The sequence below is a fragment of the Erpetoichthys calabaricus genome, chromosome 2 (genome assembly GCF_900747795.2).
Source record: "Erpetoichthys calabaricus chromosome 2, fErpCal1.3, whole genome shotgun sequence".
Classification (NCBI taxonomy): domain Eukaryota; kingdom Metazoa; phylum Chordata; class Cladistia; order Polypteriformes; family Polypteridae; genus Erpetoichthys; species Erpetoichthys calabaricus.
Genome location: NC_041395.2, coordinates 327,365,010 through 327,389,321, shown reverse-complemented (window position 1 = coordinate 327,389,321; position 24,312 = coordinate 327,365,010). Strand labels below are relative to the sequence as shown.

Here is a 24,312-nt window from a genome sequence, read left to right as displayed (position 1 = left end):
TTCTTTTATCGGACAGAACTTTTCAAGATGCAAAGAATAAAGAGTAAATGACCTTTTCTAAATGATATCTATTTAAAATGGCAGCCCACCCTGCCTTAGTAGGATTAGGCCCTTTCAAGGCGATGGATAAAGCTGATGGGGTGCATTTTGTAAAATACCTTGCAAGAAAACGAATATTCCATTCTAAATTCTGACATTAACGTTGCTTTGTATTAAAATCTGTAATGTTTTAAAGCCTCTAAGATGGTGATTGATGTTCAGAGTGCTATTTAAAATGGAGTTGTGCTCTATACAAAGAACAATTAAAAAGTAATGGCAACATACCCTTTAATATTGGTAACTGGAAGTTCTATTACTTCTCCACGTGGTCTCATTGGCACTTGATGTACTTCTTATTATTCCACTAACTCCTTCATTCCTTGGGAGAAGAAGCTTTTTAGCTGCTCCTGAATTTAGGTCTGCAACACTTCCTTAACCTCATCACAAGTGGTGAACCTGCGACTGCGTGGAGCATCTTTAAGTGGACTGAAGATGTGATAGTTGCATCGTGCTAGATCAAAGCTGTAACGGGGAGGTGGAAGATGGCCAAACTGCAGCTGTTGCATTGCCTCCACCACTGCAAGTGTTACATGGGTACATGCATCATCATGGAGCAGCTAAGCTGTTTTTAACAGCATTTATCATCTTTTGCTGTGAATTGTAGGTTTCAAATTCTCTTTAAGCATAGCACAGTACATTGCACTGATAATGTATCAGAATAGGACCCTTCATGTCCCAAAAAGAGGTCATCATGATTTTCTTGGACTCGGAGTGCTTCTGGTTAAATGTCTTTTTTACTAATGAAGACGGATGTTTCCACTGCATGCTTTGTCTTTTGCTTTCCAGTTCATAAAGGTGGATCCATGTCTCATCTCCGGTGACAATCCATTCCAAAACACTTGAAACTTCTTTAAAGCAGATCAAGAATTGGGTCAGAACCTCCATGAATCGCCATGTGCTCTGGAATGTGTAGATCCATAGATGATATCCAAATGTGCAGCAACAGAGGACAATGTTATCTGTTGGTCTTCTCTGATGAAGGCATTCGCCATGTTGATGTGGACTTGTGTGCATGATGTTGGAGGGCGACCAGATTGAGCTTCATTGGTTACACTTGTTCTTCTCGCACTAAACCTTTTCACTTTCCTAGTGAGCCAACATCCCTCTGTGAATTTCAGTAGGTGTCACTCCCATTGCCCAAAGAAATTAAACTATGGTGTGTTGTACAACAAGGGCGCAATTCTGCAGCAGAGAGTCTATGTTCATTTTATCTCAGCTTCAACTGGATTTACGGCAGAGCACTGCACTGTGCGTTTTCCAACTACCCATAAGCCATCACCGCAATGTTGTATCATGTCGGCTTCTATCCACTGTGGTTACCGCATAATTTTCAAATTGCCTTTACTTTGTCATTTACCCTGTGTAAATGCCAGGAAGGACAGGACAAGCATTCTGGCCAGGATAAAGGAAGAATTCATGTCCGGCCAGGAGGTCATAATGGAAGGACTGGGTAAACAGGCTTACCGGGGAGCACTTCATTCCCCCACATGACAGGTGGCAGTGTTCCTCAAGGCTGGTCCAGTTTAAGACACGTGCAAGGTGGCATGGTAATTGGAGTCTATTAACAGAGCACTATTGGGTTCTTTAGGGACAGTCGGAGGGCAATGACAGGCGAGGACTGCCTGTTTCTGCACAACCCGGAAATGCTTTGGACAACTTGGGCAGAGGACCAGAATCAGTTCCCAGGTTGACTTTAAAAGAAAGGCCACCACCTCACTTACATCAGTAAAAGTAGGGAGGCAGCAGCCAACATTCTTGGAGGATGAAGGGGAGAATTATGAATGGCGAATTTGTGCTGGGGTTCTTATGAAGAATGTGTTTTTGTCAAATAAACACTTTTATTTGAACCTGAAACTGTGTTGGGTATTACTGTGTCTGTGGTTTGGGGTTCAGTGGCCCCCTTTTGTGGTTACACATCATATTATATATTGTGTTTAAAAGTTTCTCATGACAGCAGTTGTTGTATGAGGCACCATATTAAATGTGTTGCTTTGTATTATACTCTGCTCTACAATGCCCTCGACTATAGCACTCTTGGTAAATAATAGTAAAATGGGCTGTGAAAAAAACTCTTTATTGTTTATCCTCTTGATCATTCATACAAAATATTAACAAAAATCTAGGTTTAACTAAAATAAAACAATTAACAGAATAATGACATTGTTAACATAAGGTAAATATTTTTCTCAATATTGTATCTTAGAATATTAGAACAATCTAGACTGCATGTCTACAGGGGGGCAGGTTAGGGGTAGATGTATGTGTGTGTATCAGCTTACATACATCTACCCTAACCCTGCCCCCCTGTAGACATGCACACGCACTCTCTATCGTAATCAAACACACACACTCGTATAACTCCCCTGCAGAATCACGCACACAGATCACTGGTCTCTGCAGGTGTACTTCCTCAGGAAAAGTCTGGACTTGATGTTTTATTGCTGCTGTCTTTTATACTTATTATGTTTATTTTATCATTTATAGTGTATTGTGTTTTTAAGTATTCTGCCTTGAAGCCAAGTCCTACCAACAAAAATTTTGTTATGTGTATGCATAATGATATCTAGTCCTGCGGTGGGTTGGCACCCTGCCCAGGATTGTTTCTGCCTTGTGCCCTGTGTTAGCTGGGATTGGCTCCAGCAGACCCCCGTGACCATGTGTTCAGATTCAACGGGTAGAACAATGGATGGATAGATAATGATATCTATCTATCTATCTATCTATCTATCTATCTATCTATCTATCTATCTATCTATCTATCTATCTATCTATCTATTATATAGTGCCTTACACATCTATCTACCTACCTATCTATCTATCTATTATATAGTGCCTTACATATCTATCTGTCTATCTATATAGACGAGAACAGACCATTCAGCCCAACAAAGCCCGCCAGTCCTATCTAATTTTTCTAAAAAAATATATATATATATATCAAGTCAAGTTTTGAAAGTCCCTAAAGTCCTACTGTCAACCACACTACTTGGTCACTTATTCCAAGTGTCTGTGGATCTCTGTGTAAAGAAAAACTTCCTAATGTTTGTGCACTGATTACCCTGAACGAGTGTCTAACTGTGTCCCTGTGTTCTTGATGAACTCATTTTATAGTCGCTGTCTCGATCCACTGGACTAATTCCATTCATAACTTTAAACACTTAAATCTCCTTTTGCATAAATTGTAAAGGTTCAGCTCTTTAAATCTTTCCTCCTAATTCATGCCCTGTAGGGCTGGAATCAGCCTTGTTGCTCCTCTCTGGACTTTTTCTAGTGCTGTTAATGTTCTTTTTTGTAGCCTGGAGACCAAAACTGCACTCATGACTCCAGATGAGGCCTCACCAGTGTGTTATAAAGCTTCAGCAGAACGTCCTTGGACTTGTACTCCACACATCAAGGTGCTATATAACCTGACATTCTGTTAGCCTTCTTAATGCTTCTGAACACTGCCTGGCAGTTGATAGTGATGAGTCCATTATGACTCCTAAATCCTTCTCATTAGGTGTACTCTCAATTTTCAGATCTCCCATTGTGTATTCAAACCTCACATTTTAACTTCCTACATTTATTTAAATTAAATTTCATCTGCCACAAACCTGCCCAAGTCCTTCTGTAATGATTTAATGGATTCCAAATTATCTGCCAATCTACCTACCTTGGTATCATCTGCAAACTTGTATCTTCTTTTGCTTAAACTGTAAAGGCTCAGCTCTTTATATTCTTCCTCCTAATTCATCCCCTGTAGCCCTGGAACTTGCCTAATCGCTTCTTTCTGGACCTTTTCTAGCCTGGAGACCAATGTACCACAATGTGCCCCTTCATTTAATACATTCATTTAAGACAAATGTAGCTGCCATTTGTCTTTTCCTTTAACGTTTAACGATGCTGCAGAACCTATGGCTAGGGATCTGAGGCAATTCCTCCATATAGAATCTCTGTAGATCCTTCAGATTTTTAGGTTCACATTTGCAAACTTTCTTCCTCAGCTCACCCTGCAGGTTTTCAATGGGGGTCAAGAGACTGGGATGGCCACTGCAAAAGCTTAACCTTGTAGGTGAAACCTCAACAACTGGGGCCTGGGATCACCTTCAACCTTTACTTGTTTTATTGGGATTTGGGCTGCAAAGCTACACCTTCTATCTCCTTCAGGAACAGAACATGAGGCATGGGCTCAACTGGTGAAAGGATGACAGGCCTGTGTGGAAGAAAAGGCTTGAGGTATTTGCAGAGTGATAATAAAAGACTGATGTTTAGTACATTTGGGAAAGTGGAGTAGCAACCCCATGTCGAGTTATGGCAACGATCGAGGGTGTATAAGGCTCTACTAGATTGTGTTTTCATTTGTACTTTCTGTGATCTTGCATTGCCACTGCTCCCTATATAATAAAACACCATTTTGTTTGGCCTCCTTGGTGGTGCTTTGGGTTCAGGTATTGACTGAAGAACACCAAAAGAGTTCACAGGAATTAAATGGCCACTCCAGGGTTCTGTTCTAAGATCAGAAGGTATGACCAGCTGAAAATGACCCTGAGAACTCAACCAAGTTCCATTTTAGTTGTGTAGCCACACCAAAGTTTGCCTTACAACAACTGATTGTGTGTTACATGGTCTGGGCACTTTGCTTTGTATGGTGTGTACACTAAAAAGCATTATATAAAATATATAAATGTATTCTCAGGCCCACACAATCCGTGCTGGGAGCCCGAAGCCTATCCCGGCAGTAATACAGTAGGTGCAGGAAACAACCTCACAGCATGAAAGTCCTCAGGCACAGACACAGCATTGTCAATAGACCAACTGAACATACAGCAAACTCAGCCTCACAAGTGTTAGAGCTCATGTTCTTATTTTACATAATGGAACGTACAAAACTTGATATAAAAAAACCATCAAGACTTCTAAAATGGACATCATCCTCTGAATAAATAAATGATGAAAACCAGCAGCCAGTAAAAGGCACAAGGACAGAGTTTGGGAAGGCCTGCTTCAGAATGACAGCCTGTTTTAGATATTTTTAGGTCATCTCTGTCACTTCTCCAGTGGGACTGATAGTGAGGGCAAATCACTTAACAACAAATTTCTTTTTTTGAAAAATCCCACTTCTGCCTCCCCCACCATCCTGCCTTTTAGCCTTTTGAATCCAGGGCTAGATGACATATTGGTAATGCTTGGGTGCCTGCCTTTATTTAGAGCCGAGATGTTAAGGAGAGCTGAAGGACGCCCTGTGTGTGACAAGCAAAGTAACCGACTGAACGAGCCCAATGACCGGCGCTGGTAGGATATTAAATTAGCTTTAAAGCAATTGAAGCATAATCATCCTAAATGTGCTTGTGCGAGCCAGATGACATTTACCTACACGGACAAACAAAAGCATTAGCACTTTTCAGTAATTTAAATTATTACAGCCAAGTGCAGCAATACGGTAAACACCACTGACATTTCTATCATCAAAATGAATCTGCCATCATTTTCCAGCGTGCATCCGCTAAAGGGGAAGAAAAAAAAAATCAGTCGTGTGAGCAAATGACAAGTGTAGCTTTTTCTCCTTTTTAATTTCAAATATGAAGCTATTCTATAATGGGGCCTAGAGAAGGCGAGTGCTCAGCCTGACAAGGTGATGACTGCCAGGCTTAATCTTATGAAATTCTATCAGCAGGAGAATTTGTTGACCTTCTCGGCCACATTCAGGACAACATTTTCACACCTGAGCCCATGTGAAGAAAATCGCCCAACGGATTTGGAAAAGGAAACATTTAAAGGGGGTCTGCTTCGCGCTGTCCGTCAAAGTGCATTCACACCCAGCCTCACAGCCCCCATGTCTCCTGACAACCTTCACAACTCCACAGGAGGAACAACGCTGCCATACCTTCTCACCCTAATCACTGTAATTCTGCACTCATGGCAGAGATGATAGTTTAGACCAGATTTATTGCTGTGAAGCAATCAGCTTTACGGATTTCAACTTCAGCATCCCCCTTTATATATGTTTATGAAGAATATGTGTCATTGGAAAACAGAAGCTGAACAAACATGGAAAATGGACAAAGGAAAGACAGTGACAGCACTCACTGCACTTCATCCTAGCCTGTTTAATGTAACACTGCTGAATCACAGCATGTGCCACCAGCTGCCACCCTCCATAATTCAATTTAGAATTTCTGACTGTCAGGACTCTAGGCATGAATGGATGGGCAGCATCCCATTCTCCACTCCATTCTCCAACATAGTCACCCCCCAGGGTATTGTGCTGAACCCCCAGCTATGATTGTTTGGCCAGACCACCATCAAATTGTGGATGACACACAATTGACAGCATAAATCTTCAACCGTGGTGCCAGGACAACAACCTCTCCCTTAATGTCAGCAAACCCAGGAAGCTGGTTTTACGCCCTACTCAGATGGGATTAGTTTTACACCAGGTGTTAGGGTATAGTGATTACCTCCGGATGGATCTCTGTAATTTTAGTCCCGTCTGAATCACTCATGTCAGTAACTTTGTGTTTAAACCTCTGTACAGACTATGGAGCTTTTTACCTTGTATAAAAATTATGCAAAACAATAACCCCAGATTATACTGGTCACATTGGAATCAATATTCCAGTAATATTCTGTCATTTCCCCTGGGATTTTGGAGGTTAAGTCGATGAAGTGACAACACTGCATAACTGTAAAAGGCACGCCAACTTCTGCTTTTTTTCCTAACATATCTTATCCCATGCAAACCTATTTTAAAAACTACCAGTATTCTGTAGTAACAGTGACTTTACAGACACATGTCCTGAAAGCTTATCAAATCCGAATAGGATTATAGACTTCACAAAGCAGGAGACAGGCCACACTGGCATTGATTTTGGAGGGGATACTGTGGAGAGGGTGTGCTGGCTTATATTTGCACTGATGATCTAAAGTAAGCACAACACATCTCAGCCACTTTCAAGAAGGGTTACCAACATTTTTAGATTTCTCAGATGCCTGCAGAAAGCTTGGAAAGCTCTATATAAGATCAGGGGTGCAGTGGAGTCTGTCCTTGTTGCCTACACAACATCCTAGTATAGCACCTACACAGCCCTGGGCTGTGGGGCACTACAGAGGGTGGTGAAGTATTACTAAAGAGCCTGGCAATCTCGCACAGTCACTTTTCTCCCACCTCCATTCAGAACCATTAGCACTCACAGTACAAAATTCAGAGATAGTTATTAATCAACAGGCAATAAACCGCTCATACTGAGTACTGAATGATAATTTCTGTAGTATCAGTCATTAGATTCTATATTTAGTGTCTACGTTTTACTTGTTGAGTGTTGTTGCTGTTCTACTTATGCTGCTAGTCTCTAAGAGATATGAAGTAAGAATCTCAGTCTGTGTATGTTATATACCAGGGGTCTCCAACATGTCGCTTGCTAGCTACCAGTAGCTTGCAACCCCTTTTCAAGTAGCTCGCCAAAGGGTTAATGAATCCTACATAAATTTGAAAACTTGATTAGTCAAATTAAGGGTGGGTAATCTTTCCAAAAAATCATATCACAATCCACAATCTGAATTGAAATCTATCTTTTCAACGTGGCATACACATAAGAGAATATCCAGACTCAGACTCATCAAGACCATAAGTAACATTTTATCAAACAAAGTTGAATTCAATTGTTCTCTCGTTCGCTAGCAAAGTTAAGGACCACACCCCGAACCTGGCGAGCGAGTGAGTGAGGAAGGCCCCTCCCCTCGGCCCGCTGCCTTTTTCTCAGATTCGCGCCAATAAATCAGTATCGCAAGCAAAATATGATACATAGCGACATGAGAGAAGTCGCAAAATCAACCAGAATGTTAAAGCAAATTATAGAAAAATACCCAATCTAAATCCGTTAAGTAGTTCTCTCATGAAAAGCGGACAGACATACGGACAGGCAGACACTGGATTTTATATATTATATATTAGTAAACCTTCAAAATAATGTGCAGTTAAAGTCTCAACAGCATTCTCAGCATTTCTGGAGCTTAGTAGAGCCAGATAACTATAAGAATCTTCACCAAGCAGCTCTGAAAATGTCTGCTTTGTTTGGGTCTCCATACCTCTGTGAGTCGGCCTTTTCTGACATGAATGTCATGAAATTAAAGTTCAGAACAAGACTGACAGATGAACATTGAAATGATTCCATCAGAGTGAATCAAAGTGGCTCCACTCCACCATACACCTGCCTCTCTTGTTGACTCCATGCAGTGCCAGTCATCTGACTAACTAAACAACACATCACACATGCAACTGGACATGTGAATAAAGTGAAACAGTGACATGGAATAAAATGAAAAATGAGTATGTCATATTGGCATGTTTGGAATTGCATTGTTTTGACAGTATTCATGTTTTACTTCAATAGTGTGAGATACACTAGAAAATACATAAAGACATACAAAATGTACTTGCAGGTGAACTAAATATTTTTTTTTTGACGTTTTAATGCAAAATGTGAACTGTGGACACCAACATTTTGTAAATGTTTAGGCAAAACAAGCTTATTCAGTTTGTTTGGGTTGAAATAAGCTATGAGAATAAATGTTAGAAAACACGAGTAACTCTCGGCCATTTTCATTTTGTAAAAGTAGCTCTCAGGGAAAAAAAGGTTGGAGACCCCTGATGACTGTTCAAATCATCCTTTATACACCTTTCAGTTAATTTAAAATGCTGCTGCAAGAATTATTACAAGAACTAAAAAGTACAATCACATAACTCAAGATCTTGAGTCATATTTTTTATGAATAGGGAAAAATGTGATCTCAGTGATTTTGACCGTGGCATAATTGTTGTGCCAGACAGGCTGGTTTGACTATTTCTGTAACTGCTGACCTTGAGGGATTTTCATGCACAACACTTTCTAAGAGTGGAGCAATAAACCAAAACAATGAAATGTGTGACAGGTCTGAGGATGGAAACACCTTGTTGCTTATAGAGGTCAGAGAAGAATGGCCACACTGACAGGATACAGTTTTCAATGTCTTCAACTGTCCAGTCTTGGTGAGAATGTGCCCACTGGAGGCACAGTTTCCTGGCTGACAGGACTAGAAACTGGTGTGAACTTCTGCTATTAATTCCCATTCTCAAACATGGTGTGACCTTCTGCTGAGGTAGCCCGTCCTCCTCAAGGTTCAAAATGTTATACATTCTGAGATGCTTTTCTGCTCATCACAGTTGTACAGTGCGGTTATCACAGTTACCATAGAAGTTTTGGCTGTTACCACCATGGCTGACACAAAAGCCCACTGACAGATTGACAAGTTATCATTGTTAGTCATGCTGGTAGTTGTAGTGAGCCACAAAGTACTACAACTAAGTCACTGGTTGTGCCACACAAAGTTCACAATGTGATTTTCAACAGCATGTTGTGATCTTCTTATCATTAACTTAATAAAAAATACTCATTGTAATAGTTGTGTAGTATGAAACTGGCCTTACTTTAAGTTTTGCATGACAGTGCCCTATGATGGAGTGGCACCCAATACAGGACTTTCATTCCAAGATTGTGTTATGGCCCCCCGTGACTCTGAATTTGATAAACCAGCATAGAGAATAAATGGATTTGTCTTTGTTTGTTTGTATTGCCACCCCATCAAGAGTTTGTTCCTGTCCTGCGTTTGATTAAGATGGAACAGGCACCAAAACCCCATGACAATGGGCATGATAAGCAGCTACGGAAAATCACTGCATTTTATATCAACAGTCTCGGGTATCGACAAAGTCCCTGGTGAGAGTTAAAACAAACCCATACAACCAAAAGGATTAACTCCTCTGTCTAGGCCAGAGAGCTACCAGCTGCTACAAACGTGAAGTAAAAAGACATCAAACTTACTGTTTTGATGGAACTTCTTATCTTTTCCTTCCACACACTGCTGCTCAGCTCCACTGTGCAATGAATGTAACTTTCCCGATCATACGAACCCAGGATAAATAACCTAAAGAAAAGAAAGAGAAAGAAAGACAGAAACTCAAATGAGCTGCAGTCATGTAGACATGGACATGGACATGCCGGCATTTCCTCTCATCTGGTTTTCCACAAGGCAAGCAAGGCTTGAAGTTTCTTCTCTAAACAACTTCAAAGCCTTGAACTTAATTAAAAAAAAAAAAAAAGCTAAACGTGGAAGTAAGCAGCCAGCACCCCGAATGCTTGGTGATGAAGAGAAAGAAGATATGTTTAAAAGTACAAGGGACCACACGTTCAGACAAATCATCTTTGTAAAGTAAATGGAGCACATAGTCAGTGTCTTTAATGGGGCAAGGTGACTCCAAAGACATCTACACATAGCCCACCTCTTACCAGAGTACCTAAAGTTCGAAACGCACATCATTGATTGATTTTCTGACAACTCACAACCTTCCCTACTCTGAACCAAAGTGTCCAGACTTCCTGTCAAGACTGCACAAATCTCTTAGAAGCCCAATATCCTTTGCTGTCAGCCTTTCTTGCTATCCCAACAACTCCCTACAAAAAAATCTGGGGTGAAACTCTGGTGCCACCACAGTACTACTTTACGAGTGCAAAGGTTTGGTGTCAAACTCCTCGCTTAGGCACAGTAGTCTGTGAAGCTTTGGCACAAGAGGTTTGGTGAACATCCAGGCAGTACTGTGGTGCCCCCTGCCTGTCAGTCTGTTTTAGCTGCTCACCCTCACCTGATCTTTTTCTCTTAAAACCCTGTAATGTACTGTACTACTGATTACTATTGCTTCCTTTATGCTCTATGTATGCATACATATTATGTAAAGGCAAAAGTCTTAGGCGCTTGTGAAAAATTGTATAAAAGTGTTTACTGCACATTAGTCTGTAATAGATTACTAGTAATAATCCCAAATGGAGAAGGTCACAGATGCATCAGAGTTTTATACTGCATCCCTGAAGTGGATAAGTGAATTAGAGGATGGACAGGTGAATAGATTTGCATGCAATAGATTATCATCATTCTTATCAATAATCAGTACAATTTTAACAATAATATTAATAATGTACTATATAATAAAGTGGATTCAGAAAGTTTTCAGACCCCATCGCTTTCTGTACAATTTATTGGGTTGTAGATTTAAATGAACACATTTGTCATTCTTACCCATCAATCTCCACTCAGTAATCCATAATGACAAAGTGAAAGTGTGGTTTCAGAAAGGTCTGAAAATTTATTAAAAGTCAAAAAACTGAAATCTTTCATTCACAGATTGTCACTTGTGCCCTTCTCGTGACTCTATAGAGGTCCAATGAGAGTAAACAGAGTGGTGCCCTGCCCAGCGTTGGTTCCTGCGTCCTCCCTGATACTGTCATGTGAAGTCACCGTCTCCAGTGGCCTTTAACTGGATTAAGCAGGTTTCATAACGAAAGGGTGAATTGTTTTGTTTATTTTTTTCTCATCTGTATTTATAAAATGACAAACTGTTTGGAGTCCATGATCAGGTGTAATGTTTCCTGACGTCCACAAGGGGCAACAATGTCCAACCAACAATAGCAACAAGAAAGAGGGATGATGAGGACCAGTATATCCAGTGATAAGTGGTTCCTAAATGCATGATATGATCGTTACATATAGTCTTACCACTGTACCATTGTGCCCATTTTAATAAATGGGCATTTGGCTGTGCTATTTATATTCAATATTCATGCTCATGTTTTATCTAAATTTCAGATGCTGGAGAAATGGGCATCTGGTCACCTCAGCTTACTCTGCTGTCACTAAAACCAGGTCTGATGGTTCTAGACAATGGAGGGGTGTAAAGCTTTGACAACACAAATAGTCAGCTTTTCTGCACTCAAACCAGATGGCAGCAGGGCCCACATACAGTAAAATCATAGGGCTAGCTTGGCTTTGTTTTGTGAAGCACTAGTGCCCTCTTGTGGCCTAAATATGATCACTCACATGAATAGGAATACAAATTGGTGAATTAATCTGTAATGTTAAAAGCTGACAAGCTGTGATACAGCAGTTTTTATAGATATTTCATTTTGTTGATGTTATGTGATATTTCTTTATGGAGGTTTTCTAAACTCTTTCAAATATGCCCAGTGTAGAGGTGTATCTCTCCGCATCCAACTGGGCTGCTTTATGTGTGGACTATGAATGATCTCTGCCATGTTTATGAGTTTCCTCCCACAGTTCAGAGTTTAACCAGAAATTGGCACAAAGTGTAAACTATTAATGAAAACAGAAGAATAGCTAGGCAACTATACTCATGTGGCACTGGATTATGAAAAGGAACATCTTGAATACTCATGTGGCACTGGATTATGAAAAGGAACATCTTGAATACATATATACAGTACCTTTACAAAACTGCTTGTACATTATGTTGGTGGGGGGTGACGGCAATTTAACATACAGTAGGGCACTGAATCTTTTGCATCTCTTATTGTCCAATAGAAATTAGGATAAAAAAAACAAAACATTTACGATTTTACAAACTAGTACCCTGTCCAGGATTTATTTCTATCTTGAACTGGATATTGCCAAGTGTATCAGGGGCCCAAGAGGGTTTGAGTATGTTATCAAAAAAAAATCATGACTATATCCACATTGGAAAAGTGTTTTTTTTCTGCCCTTCACACATACTCAATGTGGGCACCGGCTGTCAACCACTGCAAGCAAAACTTCAGGCCCGTTAATCAGACAGACTGAATGACCTATGATGTATTGATTGGTGGCGGTGTGTGATTTTTAAATAAAAGAGTCCTCACTGTGGGTGCTGGTGCACAAAGGTGGTTGAGTAGCCCCTGGAGGTTTGATGGTGGGACTGGCAAGCCCTCATTCAAGCGCTAATAGGTGTGGCACAAATTTCCTCATTAGCACTCCAGGTTTCTGTGATCGTGGTAACTGTGCTTGAATAAAGTATAAAAAGGAACCTGAGCAAGAACGATGGACAAAAAGAAAGAGAGAAAAAAAGAAAGAAAGAAAGAAAGAAAGAAAGAAAGAAAGAAAGAAAGCAAGACAGAAAGAAAGAAAGAAAGAAAGAATTATCTGGTAATGTGACCAGTCAAAGGGTGAAAACAGCATGGCTGATTAATTGCCATTTCTTTCTTTTTCTCTTTCTTTCTTTCTTTCTTTCTTTCTTTCTTTCTTTCTTTCTTCATGTATTATACAGTATGACACCACCACCACAGATATAAAACACAAAGGCAAAAGAAAATGTCTTTCGCCGCAAGCAGTGGATTTAAAAATCTGATACAAAAATAAGTACAAAGGTGTAACAAGTCAGCAGAACCGTTAATCACTACCTGTATGATGATACGAAGGTGAAAGTACTCAGCGCACAGTATCACTGTATGTGTAATGTGGGCTGGCACTGCAGGTTAGGGCTTTCACATACACAATTCATTTAGTAAGTCGCTTCCACAGACAAGTGTATCAAATCACAACGTTGTTTCATGAATGCACGTTGGCTGTATTTTGTATCATGAAATTCAATACAACAAAATGTTGGCTCATGGCTAGTCAGATATTCACAAAAGTGCAAAACTCTTCCCAGTGGTATACCCAGTTCAGTTGCTTTTTCAGTCTTGGAGAGTTTTGCGTTTTTGTTTGTGTTTCACTATATACTGCACAGTAAATTCACCCTGTCATTTACATAGTTTTGCGCTTGCTCTCCAATTGTGTATAGCATTTCTCTTCATGTTACATTTTGCACTGCTACATTTTCTCTTTTTTTATTTGTATAAAAAAAGATATAATTCCAGTAAAAAAAAAAATCAAACAAAAAAAACGTTCTTTTCATCAGCAAGATCATACATAATTCATTGGGCTCATATTTTAAACTTAAAATTATACTGATATGAATGGTGAGGGTATTACAGAGGTGGAGGGGTGATTTACTTTACGATAAATGCTCATTTTTAACAATGGGGATTTAGCTTTCCAAAATTGTTTAAATATTATTGAGTGCATTTGGCACTGCAAACTTTTGTCGGAGTTCACTTCTAGCATCATCTGTGAGATACTAGCAAACTGAAGGAGGACATTGGATACCGTGACCAGCACTAAAACAATAACTGAGGGGATGATTACGGAGCAAAGGCCTATTAATAAAAATCAACACTATAAATTAAGTTAACCACTGCATGCCATTCACTATTTTTATTAACTACCGTTACTGTTAATCATAATCATCATGCAGCATTTTGGCATAGCAGGTGCTGCTACACTCTTGAGTTTGCATGTTCTCCCATTTCTGCATTGGTTGCCCTCTCAAAAATTCAAAAATGTGCATTTTTTACTTAATTAGCAACTTTTAATGTGAATGTGGACCCTGCTACAGACGGTGTTTCCAGATATGGCAAACACTTTGCAACCCAATCACAGTAAAACTTGGGCCTCATCTTACAAAATCCAGCCTAATTATTGATTAGTCCATTCTGAGCACCCAAATTGCCATCTAAATACACTTTGCTACCACACATCAGTAAATGTCATCACAATGATTGGAAAATTGGTCCATAATGTGCATGAGTGGGAGTGGCCACAGTGTTACATTTTGAGAGTATTTTTCTCAAAAGGCTAACATCCGAGGGTACAACTCACAGAGCAGAGCCTGTAAATGGATAGAGTAGAAACAGTAGAAAAATAATTATGACAAGAGCCCCTTTGGCTATGTGTGTTGCATTGTTTTTTCCCCATTTAGGTCAAACAACATAACAGACACTAAAAAGCTGTGCCCACGTACATCTGCAAAGAAAAAAAAGTTACAAGGTTATTTCTACACGGAACAAGAAATAATACAAGATGCCCAACGTTTCGGTCAGGTGACACATCTTCATCGGGTGTGTCATCGAGACGCTGGGTCTCACACTTTCTTTCTTGTTCTGCGTGGCTATGATAACCTTTTAGTATTTCACTTATCACAACAATATGACATTGTTAAACCCAAGTAACACAATGACAAATATCCTGGTGAAATACAACACACTTTGTTTATTCAGGAACCATCTATAAAAAATAAATATGCTAACAAATGCAAAAATGTTTTATAATAAACAATTGAAACATTAGAATGTTGAAGTCAAATAAGAAAGAATTACTAACTATACTGCAGGCTTTAGCCTTCATATTGTCACAAAGAACAAAAGTGATCAGCTGTTTTAAATCAGTAGTTATCTATCCATACCTTCAAATTCAATGTATGTTTTAAATTATGTTTAACCTACCTGTTTTTAAAAACGTGGCCCAACAATACTGGAGTTACCATGAAATTGCTTTCTGTACTGCAGATATCCCAAATCTGCATTCCTGTTTTCAACACCAATTTGTTCTTTTCTTTTTTGGAAAGCTTAATCAGTTGTAATTGGTCGATTCCCACTGCACTGCCCAATAACTGGATAGCAGTAACTAAGTTACAAGTCATTGGTTGAATGAACTGTAACAATCTGTGAAACTGCAAGGTTTTACACTTTAAATGAACAAGTTTGTGTGACATTAAGAAAAACAGCCAAAATGAGGATTAATATTCAATCCATTCTTTTAATGCTCAACAGATTTAAAAATAGACCAATCTGGTGTGAATCCAGCCTGTCTGAGAATTATGGCAATGGAGTGGTGTCCTATCCAGAGTTAGCCCCTGCCTTGAATCTAGCACAGCAGTTAAAGCTCCCCGGTGACCATGAACTGAATTAGGTGGGTCTGAGAATGTTATTATCATCATTACTGCCATAATCGGTTGAAACTGTAATGGTCAGGGGCTCTTTTGCTGGAGGCACAGTTGGTGACTTGCACAGAATAACTGGCATTCTTTATCAAAAGGGTTGTCACAATTTGACTCTTATACAGTATCAACAAAAAGGGGCTACTATGATGAATCAAAAATTTGAACAAAATTTTGCATACATAATGATTTCTTGACTTATTTTGTTTTAGTTGCCATTGCTTATTTGTTCAATGCCTTGATTTCATGAAACATCATACATTTCCATAAAAACTGAAAAAAACAGAATTGTTTTAAATCTTTTGACCAGTAGTGTAAGGCAAAGCAAGCTGACCAAAATGAAACTGCAAAGGGAATTCTTTGTCAGGTTTTTAGGCTTCACTTACTCAAGCCTGGAGCACCACCCAGTGGCAGCAGCATTTAAGACACCAATACCAACTTAAAAATACATGTGCTCCACAAATAAAAACCATTTTTAAAGGAGAGAGACAGACACACAGATATGTCCTGTGGAGAAATTTGGCTTTTTACAGAAGTACTGTTATGAAAGTCCAAAGAAAACCCTCATTAGCTTATGATGCAAGATAGCAATGTCTACATTTGTCCTTATTAGAAAGTATATGAATCATAATTAAAACTATGATACTTGAAATCACCCCTTCCAGGAAATGCTTATAAATATCCAAAAGACAGAAATAAAAACCCATCAGCATATATATATATATATATATATATATATATATAAATACGTATACAATCATATGAACAAGTTTGGGAACCCCTCTTAATCCTTTGGACTTTTGTTTATCATTAACTGAGCTCTCAAAGTAGTAAATTCCTCTTAATATCAGACATGCCTTATGGAAACAGTAGTATTTCAGCAGTGACATTAACTTGATTGGATTAACAGAAAATATGCAATATGCATCACAACAAAATTAGACTGGTGCATAAATTTGGGCACCCCAATGGAGATATGACATCAATACTTAGTTGAGCCTCCTTTTGTAAATATAACAGCCTCTAGATGCCTCCTATAGCCTTTGATGAGTGTCCGGATTCTGGATGGAGGTATTTTTGACCATTCTTTCATATAAAATCTCTCCAGTTCAGTAAAATGTAATGGCTGCCATTATCCTGAAGAATTTGTTGATACTGGGTTGAATTAATCCGAACCTCGACTTTAACAAGGGCCCCAGTCCCTGAACTAGCCACACAGCCCCACAGCATGATGGAACCTCCACCAAATTTGACAGCAGGTAGCAGGTGTTTTTCTTGGAATGCGGTGTTCTTCTTCCACCATGAAAAGCACTTATTGTTACAACCAAATAATTTAATTTTTGTCTTATCAGTCCAAAGCACTTTGTTCCAAAATGAATCTGGCTTGTCTAAATGAGCATTTGTATACAACAAGTGACTCTGTTTGTGGCGTGAGTGCAGAAAGGGCTTCTTTCTCATCACCCTGCCACACAGATGTTCTTTGTGCAAATTGCGCTGAATTGTAGAACGATGTACAGATACACCATCTGCAGCAAGATGTTCTTGCAGGTCTTTGGAGGTGATCTGTGGGTTGTCTGTAACCATTCTCACAATCCTGCGCATATGCCGCTCCTGTACTTTTCTTTGCCTACCAAACCTGCTGGGTTTAACAGCAACTGTGTCTGTGGCCTTCCATTTCCTGATTCCATTCCTTACAGTTGAAACTGACAGTATAAATCTCCGAGATGGCTTTTTGTAGCCTTCCCTAAACCATGAGACTGAACAAGCTTTGTTTTCAGATCTTTTGAGAGTTGCTTTGAGGATCCAATGCTGCGACTCTTCAGAGGAGAGTCAAAGGGAAGGAAGCACAACTTGCAATTGACCACTTTAAATACCTTTATATCTCATGATTGGACACACCTGTCTATGAAGTTCAAGGATTAACAAGCTCATCCAACCAATTTGGTGTTGCAAATAATCAGCATTGAGCAGTGACAGGCATTCAAATCAGCACAATGACAAGGGGACCCACATTTGTGCACAGCCAGTTTTTCACATTTGATTTAATTTCATACAACTAAATACTGCTTCACTAAAAATCTTTGTTCGGGAAACACCCCAGTACTCAGATGTTCCTAGGAAATGAAAGACATACCACTGTTATCTTTTTTGCTGAAAGTAGAGTCAATTATTATGCAGGCTGAGAGGGGTTCCCAAACTTTTTCATATGACTGATATGTATAATCCATATCAGTATAAATATCCAGCAGGAATTTTTTTCTCCATTGAGATCTGATGTGTTTTCAAAGTGCTCCTTAATTTTTTGAGCAGTTTCTATAATACTTATTTTATTTATTTATGTTTTTTAATTTGCTATACTTTATTGGTCATTGAGGGGAAATGATCTTTTTGCATGAACTTTAAGAATAAAGTGTTGAATCAGCCCAATATTGTACAGCACCCCTGGACCGATTTTCAGGTTAAGGGCCTTGCTCAAGGGCACAATGGAGTAGACCCCCTTCTACAAGTAATAGGATTTGAACTGGCAACCTTACAGATAACAGTGCAGATCCTTTAAAAAAAAACAGAAGGCCTACTAATGAGCTATGAATATATTGTTAGAATGTCCACAAACAAGGCAACAAGGAAAAGCTAACAGCAAATTGGAAGAGAGTATATGTGGTCAGTCCAGTGAAGTCAGCCAAAAATAAATGTGATAGCACTGTATGTTAGACTGAAAAGAAAAATAACATTACTCAAGAATTTTTCTAATTAGGTGTAATAGACAGACATATTTTTGCCCACAGAGCAATAATTTTAACTTTATTATTTCTTATTTGACTGAAAATTATAATATATTGGAGATTGAAATCACAATGCTTAACATACACTAATGAGCCTGGAACCAAGACATATTATTTGCACTCCTATAAGAAGTGAATGACTTTGACTATCTTGTGTTAATGGTGCATGTCAAGGTCAGAGATTTATTACATGGCAAACTGGAATTATGTACTCATACTCAAGGTTCTGGGCAGATGTAAAGATCTGAGTGACTTACTGGGTCAGAGCATTTCTGAAACAGCAAGGCTTATGGGGTGCTCGTGGTCAGCCATGGGGAGTACCTACTGACTGTGGTCTGAGGAGGGATAAACCATAAAGAGCCAACAGGGCATTGGGATACAAAGTGCATCAAACCCTGCTGTGTAACTGCAGGCCAATGAGAGTGCCCATGCTAACACCTGTCCACCACTGAAAGCTCCTACAATAAGCATAGAAGTGTCGGAAACTGGACCTGAGATGAATGTAAGGAGGTCACCAGTATGATGAATCCCATTTTGTGTTGCATCATGTAGATTGATAGGTGTGTGTATATCATTTACCTGGGGGACAGAAGGCAGCAGGATGCGCTATGAAAAGAAGAGAAGCCGGTGGAGGGAGTATGATGTTATTGTTACTGTTCTGCTGGGAAACTTTGGGTCCTAGAATTCAGGTGTGCATTAATTTGATGGGTGCCACCTACCTAAAAATCACTGCAGACCAGGGACACCCCTTCATAGCAACAATATTGTATTGCTTAGAAATGGGTTGAGGAAAGTGAAGAAGAGATCAAGGTGTTGCCCTGGCCTACAAATTCCCTAGAATTCAGAACCAATAGAGTATCTGTGGGAATCAATGGGATGTGCTGGAATAACAAGTTTGATCTGCAGCAGCTCCACCTCATAACTTACAGGAATTTGAAAATATGCTGCTAATGTCCTGGTACCAGTGTAATTATGTTGTTGGACTTAAGTGCAGCATTTGACACCATCGACCATTCTATTTTACTACACAGGCTAGAAAATGATGTTGGGCTTACAGGCACCATACTCGCTTGGTTTAGTTCTTATTTATCAAATCGATTCCAATATGTACAGAAATGTGCTGACAGTACTCCATCATTATACACAGAAGTTCAATATGATGTCCCGCAGGGCTCAGTACTGGGACCTTTACTGTTTTCACTGTACATGCTTCCACTGGGATCTATCATTAGGAACCATAATGTTAATTTTCACTCGTATACAGATGACACCCAGTTATACCCTTCATTTAAATCAGATGAAGTTTCTCCGATGTTGTCTTTAATTAGTTGTGTTAGCGAATTAAAGGAGTGGATGAATGAGAACTACTTGTCTTTAAATGCAGATAAAACAGAGATGTTAATTGTTGAAGGGAATGACGCTGATCATAACAATATTTTGTCATCTTTTAACTCAGTTGGAATCCCAATTAATTTTACTGAATAAGCCTGCAATCTAGGAGTTATCTTTGACTATAGCATGTCATTTAAAGGGCATATTATAAAGTTGTCCAAAACATGTATCTTCTATCTTAAAAATGTTAGGAAATTAAGGCGCTTTCTAAATAAACAGGATTCTGAGAAATTAATTCATGCATTTATCTCTAGTAGGATTGACTACTGCAATGCGGTGTTCACTGGATGTTCAAACTGTTCTTTATACAGCCTCCAGTTAATACAAAATGCGGCTGCAAGAATTATTACAAGAACAAGAAAATATGAACACATAACTCCAGTTCTTAAATCCTTACACTGGCTCCCGGTTAAGTTTAGGGCAGATTTCAAAATCCTTCTTTTAACATATAAAGCATTAAATGGCCGAGGTCCAGCTTACTTGTCTGAACTTATCATGACTTACAAACCAGAGCGCACATTAAGATCTCAAGATGCTGGTCTGCTTATGGTTCCAAGGATTAATAAAATAACAATGGGAGGTCGAGCTTTTAGTTACAGGGACCCTAAACTGTGGAATGGTCTGCCTGCTACTATAAGAGATGCCCCTTCGGTCTCAGTTTTTAAATCCTGGCTGAAGACTCACTACTTTAGTTTAGCATATCCTGACTAGAGCTGCTGATTAACTGTACATACTGCATCTCTGTTGTTAGTCATTAGCACTAAAACATAAGTAACATGACAGTTCTTATTTGTTACTAACCCTCACCTATTCTGTTTCTCTTCTCGGTACTCAAATGTGGCACTTGGTGCCACGGCCCACCTGCCAAGTTGTTTTGCCTGCCTAAGGTAAAGTCATCCCTGATGGAGGATCACAGGAATCGTGAGAAAGAGGGGTCCTTTCATCGGATTGGCTGGCCCAACACTGTTTCAGCCGTGGAATGGCTAAATGGGGGAGGCAGCTTGATGGATGAGGTCTCCAGGAGTCTAAAATTATCTAAATCTTATTATGTGATATCATCTACTGTTAAATTCTGCTCTGTACTTCTAAAAAATTTTTAATTTTTTATTGAGGATTTGTTCTGTTCTGTGTATTGTATTGTATTGCATTGACCTCCTTCTTTTGACACCCACTGCACGCCCAACCTACCTGGAAAGGGGTCTCTCTTTGAACTACCTTTCCCAAGGTTTCTTCCATTTTTTTTCCCTACTAGGTTTTTTTTGGGAGTTTTTTCCTTGTCTTCTTAGAGAGTCAAGGCTGGGGGGCTGTCAAGAGGCAGGGCCTGTTAAAGCCCATTGCGGCACTTCCTGTGTGATTTTGGGCTATACAAAAATAAAACTGTATTGTACCAGATACAACTAGACACCTTCACAAGTCTTAGAGAGTCAGTGCCACAGGGTCTCAGCATATGGAGGACCAACAGCATATTAGGCAGGTGGTTATAATGTTTTGTCTTGTCACTGTGTATTCCAGGACATAAAAATGCAATTATTACCTCATTGTCACATGAGTATTTTGATACTGTCATAGTAACATGTCCCTAGCAATTGCCTTCCGTAACAGAAGATTTTGAGGTTAAGTGTCTATAATAGAGTGGCCTTGTGTCTGATGAGCTTACACATGAGGGTGCCAAAGAAAAAGAAAGAGGCATACAGGAATTCTGGAAGATCAGGGTTATGTCCGTGTTTTAAAAACACTTCTGCATCAATGAACAATAATGCTCTGACAATAAATAATTAAACCATAAAACATTTATGAACATAAACATATAAATTATGTTAAGTACACAGTAAAACAGAAGTATTGTGAATGATTAACATACTGGTAAACAAATATAATGTTATAAAGTTCATTGACATTATAATTGAAAAATAGCCAGTTAAATACAGTGGAAAGAAAACTGAAGAATATTTATGAAAATAAATAAACACTAGGAGCCCACGGCCAGCTACAACAGATAAGGCCGACCACTTGACAACCCGGGACATTCCACAAGATCTTAAATGAAATGCTCCACCCTAAAACATTACTTTTATATGTGACTTATCCCATGTAGTTGGCAGTGATGGCCAAGAAAAAAAATTTCATGGCATGTTTTAATGCAGAACCAAGATAACAAAGTTTCTGCTATAATACAGACAGCCATTGACTTACGACTACTTTCAGTTCTGAAGGACCAGTCACAAGCCAATCTGGACCAGTATACACATTTAAACCTGACAATATGTATAGTACTGTATAATAAGTCCCATGAGTCAAGTTGTTGTTGCGGTTTTTTATCATCATTCTTAGCACATTGTATAGATTTTCTATCATTTTTATGTATTTTTTATTATTTTTTTGCCATTATTACTGTTGCTCACATGGATGCTAAACTTTAACAGCTTCACCAACGCTTTGTTTGTCTACGTGGTGTTATGTTATCAGTGTGAGCCTCTCCCAGTGTTCATTGTGTTAACTGTCAGAGGAGGAGTGGTACCGGCAAAGTCTGAGCACTCATATGTTTTCTGTTTTAACATTTCAGCCTGTTAATAATAAACATTAACAGATAAAGGAGTTGCATAACCCCTTCATGGTGGTTTGCATGAAGCGGCACATCGTGAGTCACAACGCAGAAGCTTTGGAGGTTAACCGGATTCAAAGCCAAAGCGTAGCAGTACAATGCGTGAGGCGAACATTAGCAACTTAAAGTCACATGAGATCGCATTCGCTTTCTTTCTTTCTTCCCTCATTCTGCTTGATAACTTTCATGTTTGTGTCGAGATAAATTGTCTTTTTCTGTAATTGTAAGACAAATGTAACTGAATGTAATCAAAACCACTGCAGGTAATAAACTGAGATTGAGATGAATGAGTCATGGCATATTAAGCTGGGGTAGCGAAAACTGTCATTTGCCCATGAGACGCGGTAGCAGTTGTAAGTCCAACAGTTGTAAGGCACATAGGTTGTAAGCCGACGACTACCTATAATTGTCTTCATATAGGAGTGGAAAAAAAATGCTGGCAAACAGCAAACAATAGAAAAACATCAATGAAAAAATAATGTCAAGTTGTTTGTTTTGCATAATCCACATTATCCAGTCATCCAAAACATTACATTTTTTTTGTAAAATTTGGTTAAACAAACAACTCCTGGGAAAAAGATGTGAATGAAAATGGAATATGCTCAGAGGTGAATGAGCATTTGAATTGCAGACCCGCCTCCTATTGTTACATTTCTGGAGTACCTTAGGATTGTTTAGTTGCGGTCTGTGAAACCACATGGGTGACTTGAACTTCTGCATTTCAGATATGCACAAATCCTAGGTGTATTGTCTTTCAGATAACGTTTTCACTTGCTTTTCTTTACATAGAAATTTGTAGTTGTACTTGTCTTTCAGTGAACTTTGCACTGTTGATAATACATGAAGCGTAATATAGAAAGAGAATAAGCTGTTACTGGGCCGGACTTGTGACCAATGAACAAGGTTGGAGGTTGTTCTTCGATTTGAACACATTTGAACTTCTTCTCATTTTATTTATGAAAGTGTTTTCCAGAATTTTTTTTTCTTTTTTAAACAATGGCTGTGCTACCCTTTTAAGACGGGTTGAAATTTGAAGTAATCAACGTTGACCTCAGCCTATTCAGCATTAATGTCTGTAGTGCGCCATCTTTTGGAATGTATGCAGTAATAAAATACGGTGCATTTTTCATTCCAACACATGGCACATCAAAAATGTGATTAAAAAACATGAAAGAGGCTTTAATTTAAGGGGATTTGCATACAGTATGTAGAAATGACAACACGTTTTTCACATGCCCCACCCCAAGGCACCATAATGTTTGGTAAAATTAGTGTCATTGGTGAGACATTACACATAACATGACCTGGCACACGAGGCACACTCTGAATATATGATCAGGACCCAGAAGATGGGCATCTATTCACAAGAAGGACAAAACAAGAATAAGTGAGCCAACTCCAAAGAACATCTCAAAAGGACATCTATATAGAAAAGACAGAGGCAGTCATAACACAATTTTGTTCTGAATTGCTTTGAGAATGTTATGTTAATTTATATAGCACCTTTCAAAGAGAGTGGTCAACATTGTGAGCCCCAACAGGCTGGTTGCTAAATAAGAGTCAAGCGAAAAGCCAAATATATGAGAACTTCAGATCATTTAGGCCAACTGCTTAGGCATTGGGGACCACACCCGCCTCTTATAAACACATACATCCTTATTGGGGACCACAACTGCCTCTTATAAACACACGTTTACTAATTCTCTCAAGTTAATCTTCCCCCTTAAATCACCCAAAAAAAAAAAAACAGACGAAACTTCGCTCCATTGCTTCCTGTATGCATG

At 39.1% G+C, this 24,312-nt stretch overlaps 1 protein-coding gene across 1 annotated transcript in view; it reads right to left on the bottom strand.

Moving 5' to 3' along the window:
• Window positions 1-24,312, bottom strand: part of pdzd8 (PDZ domain containing 8) — a 283,146-nt gene that overhangs the window by 93,858 nt on the left and 164,976 nt on the right. Inside the window, exon 3 of the mRNA XM_028796014.2 lies at window positions 9,936-10,038. Within this exon, the coding sequence (XP_028651847.1) occupies window positions 9,936-10,038 (103 nt within the window). The remainder of the gene's footprint in view (window positions 1-9,935; window positions 10,039-24,312) is intronic.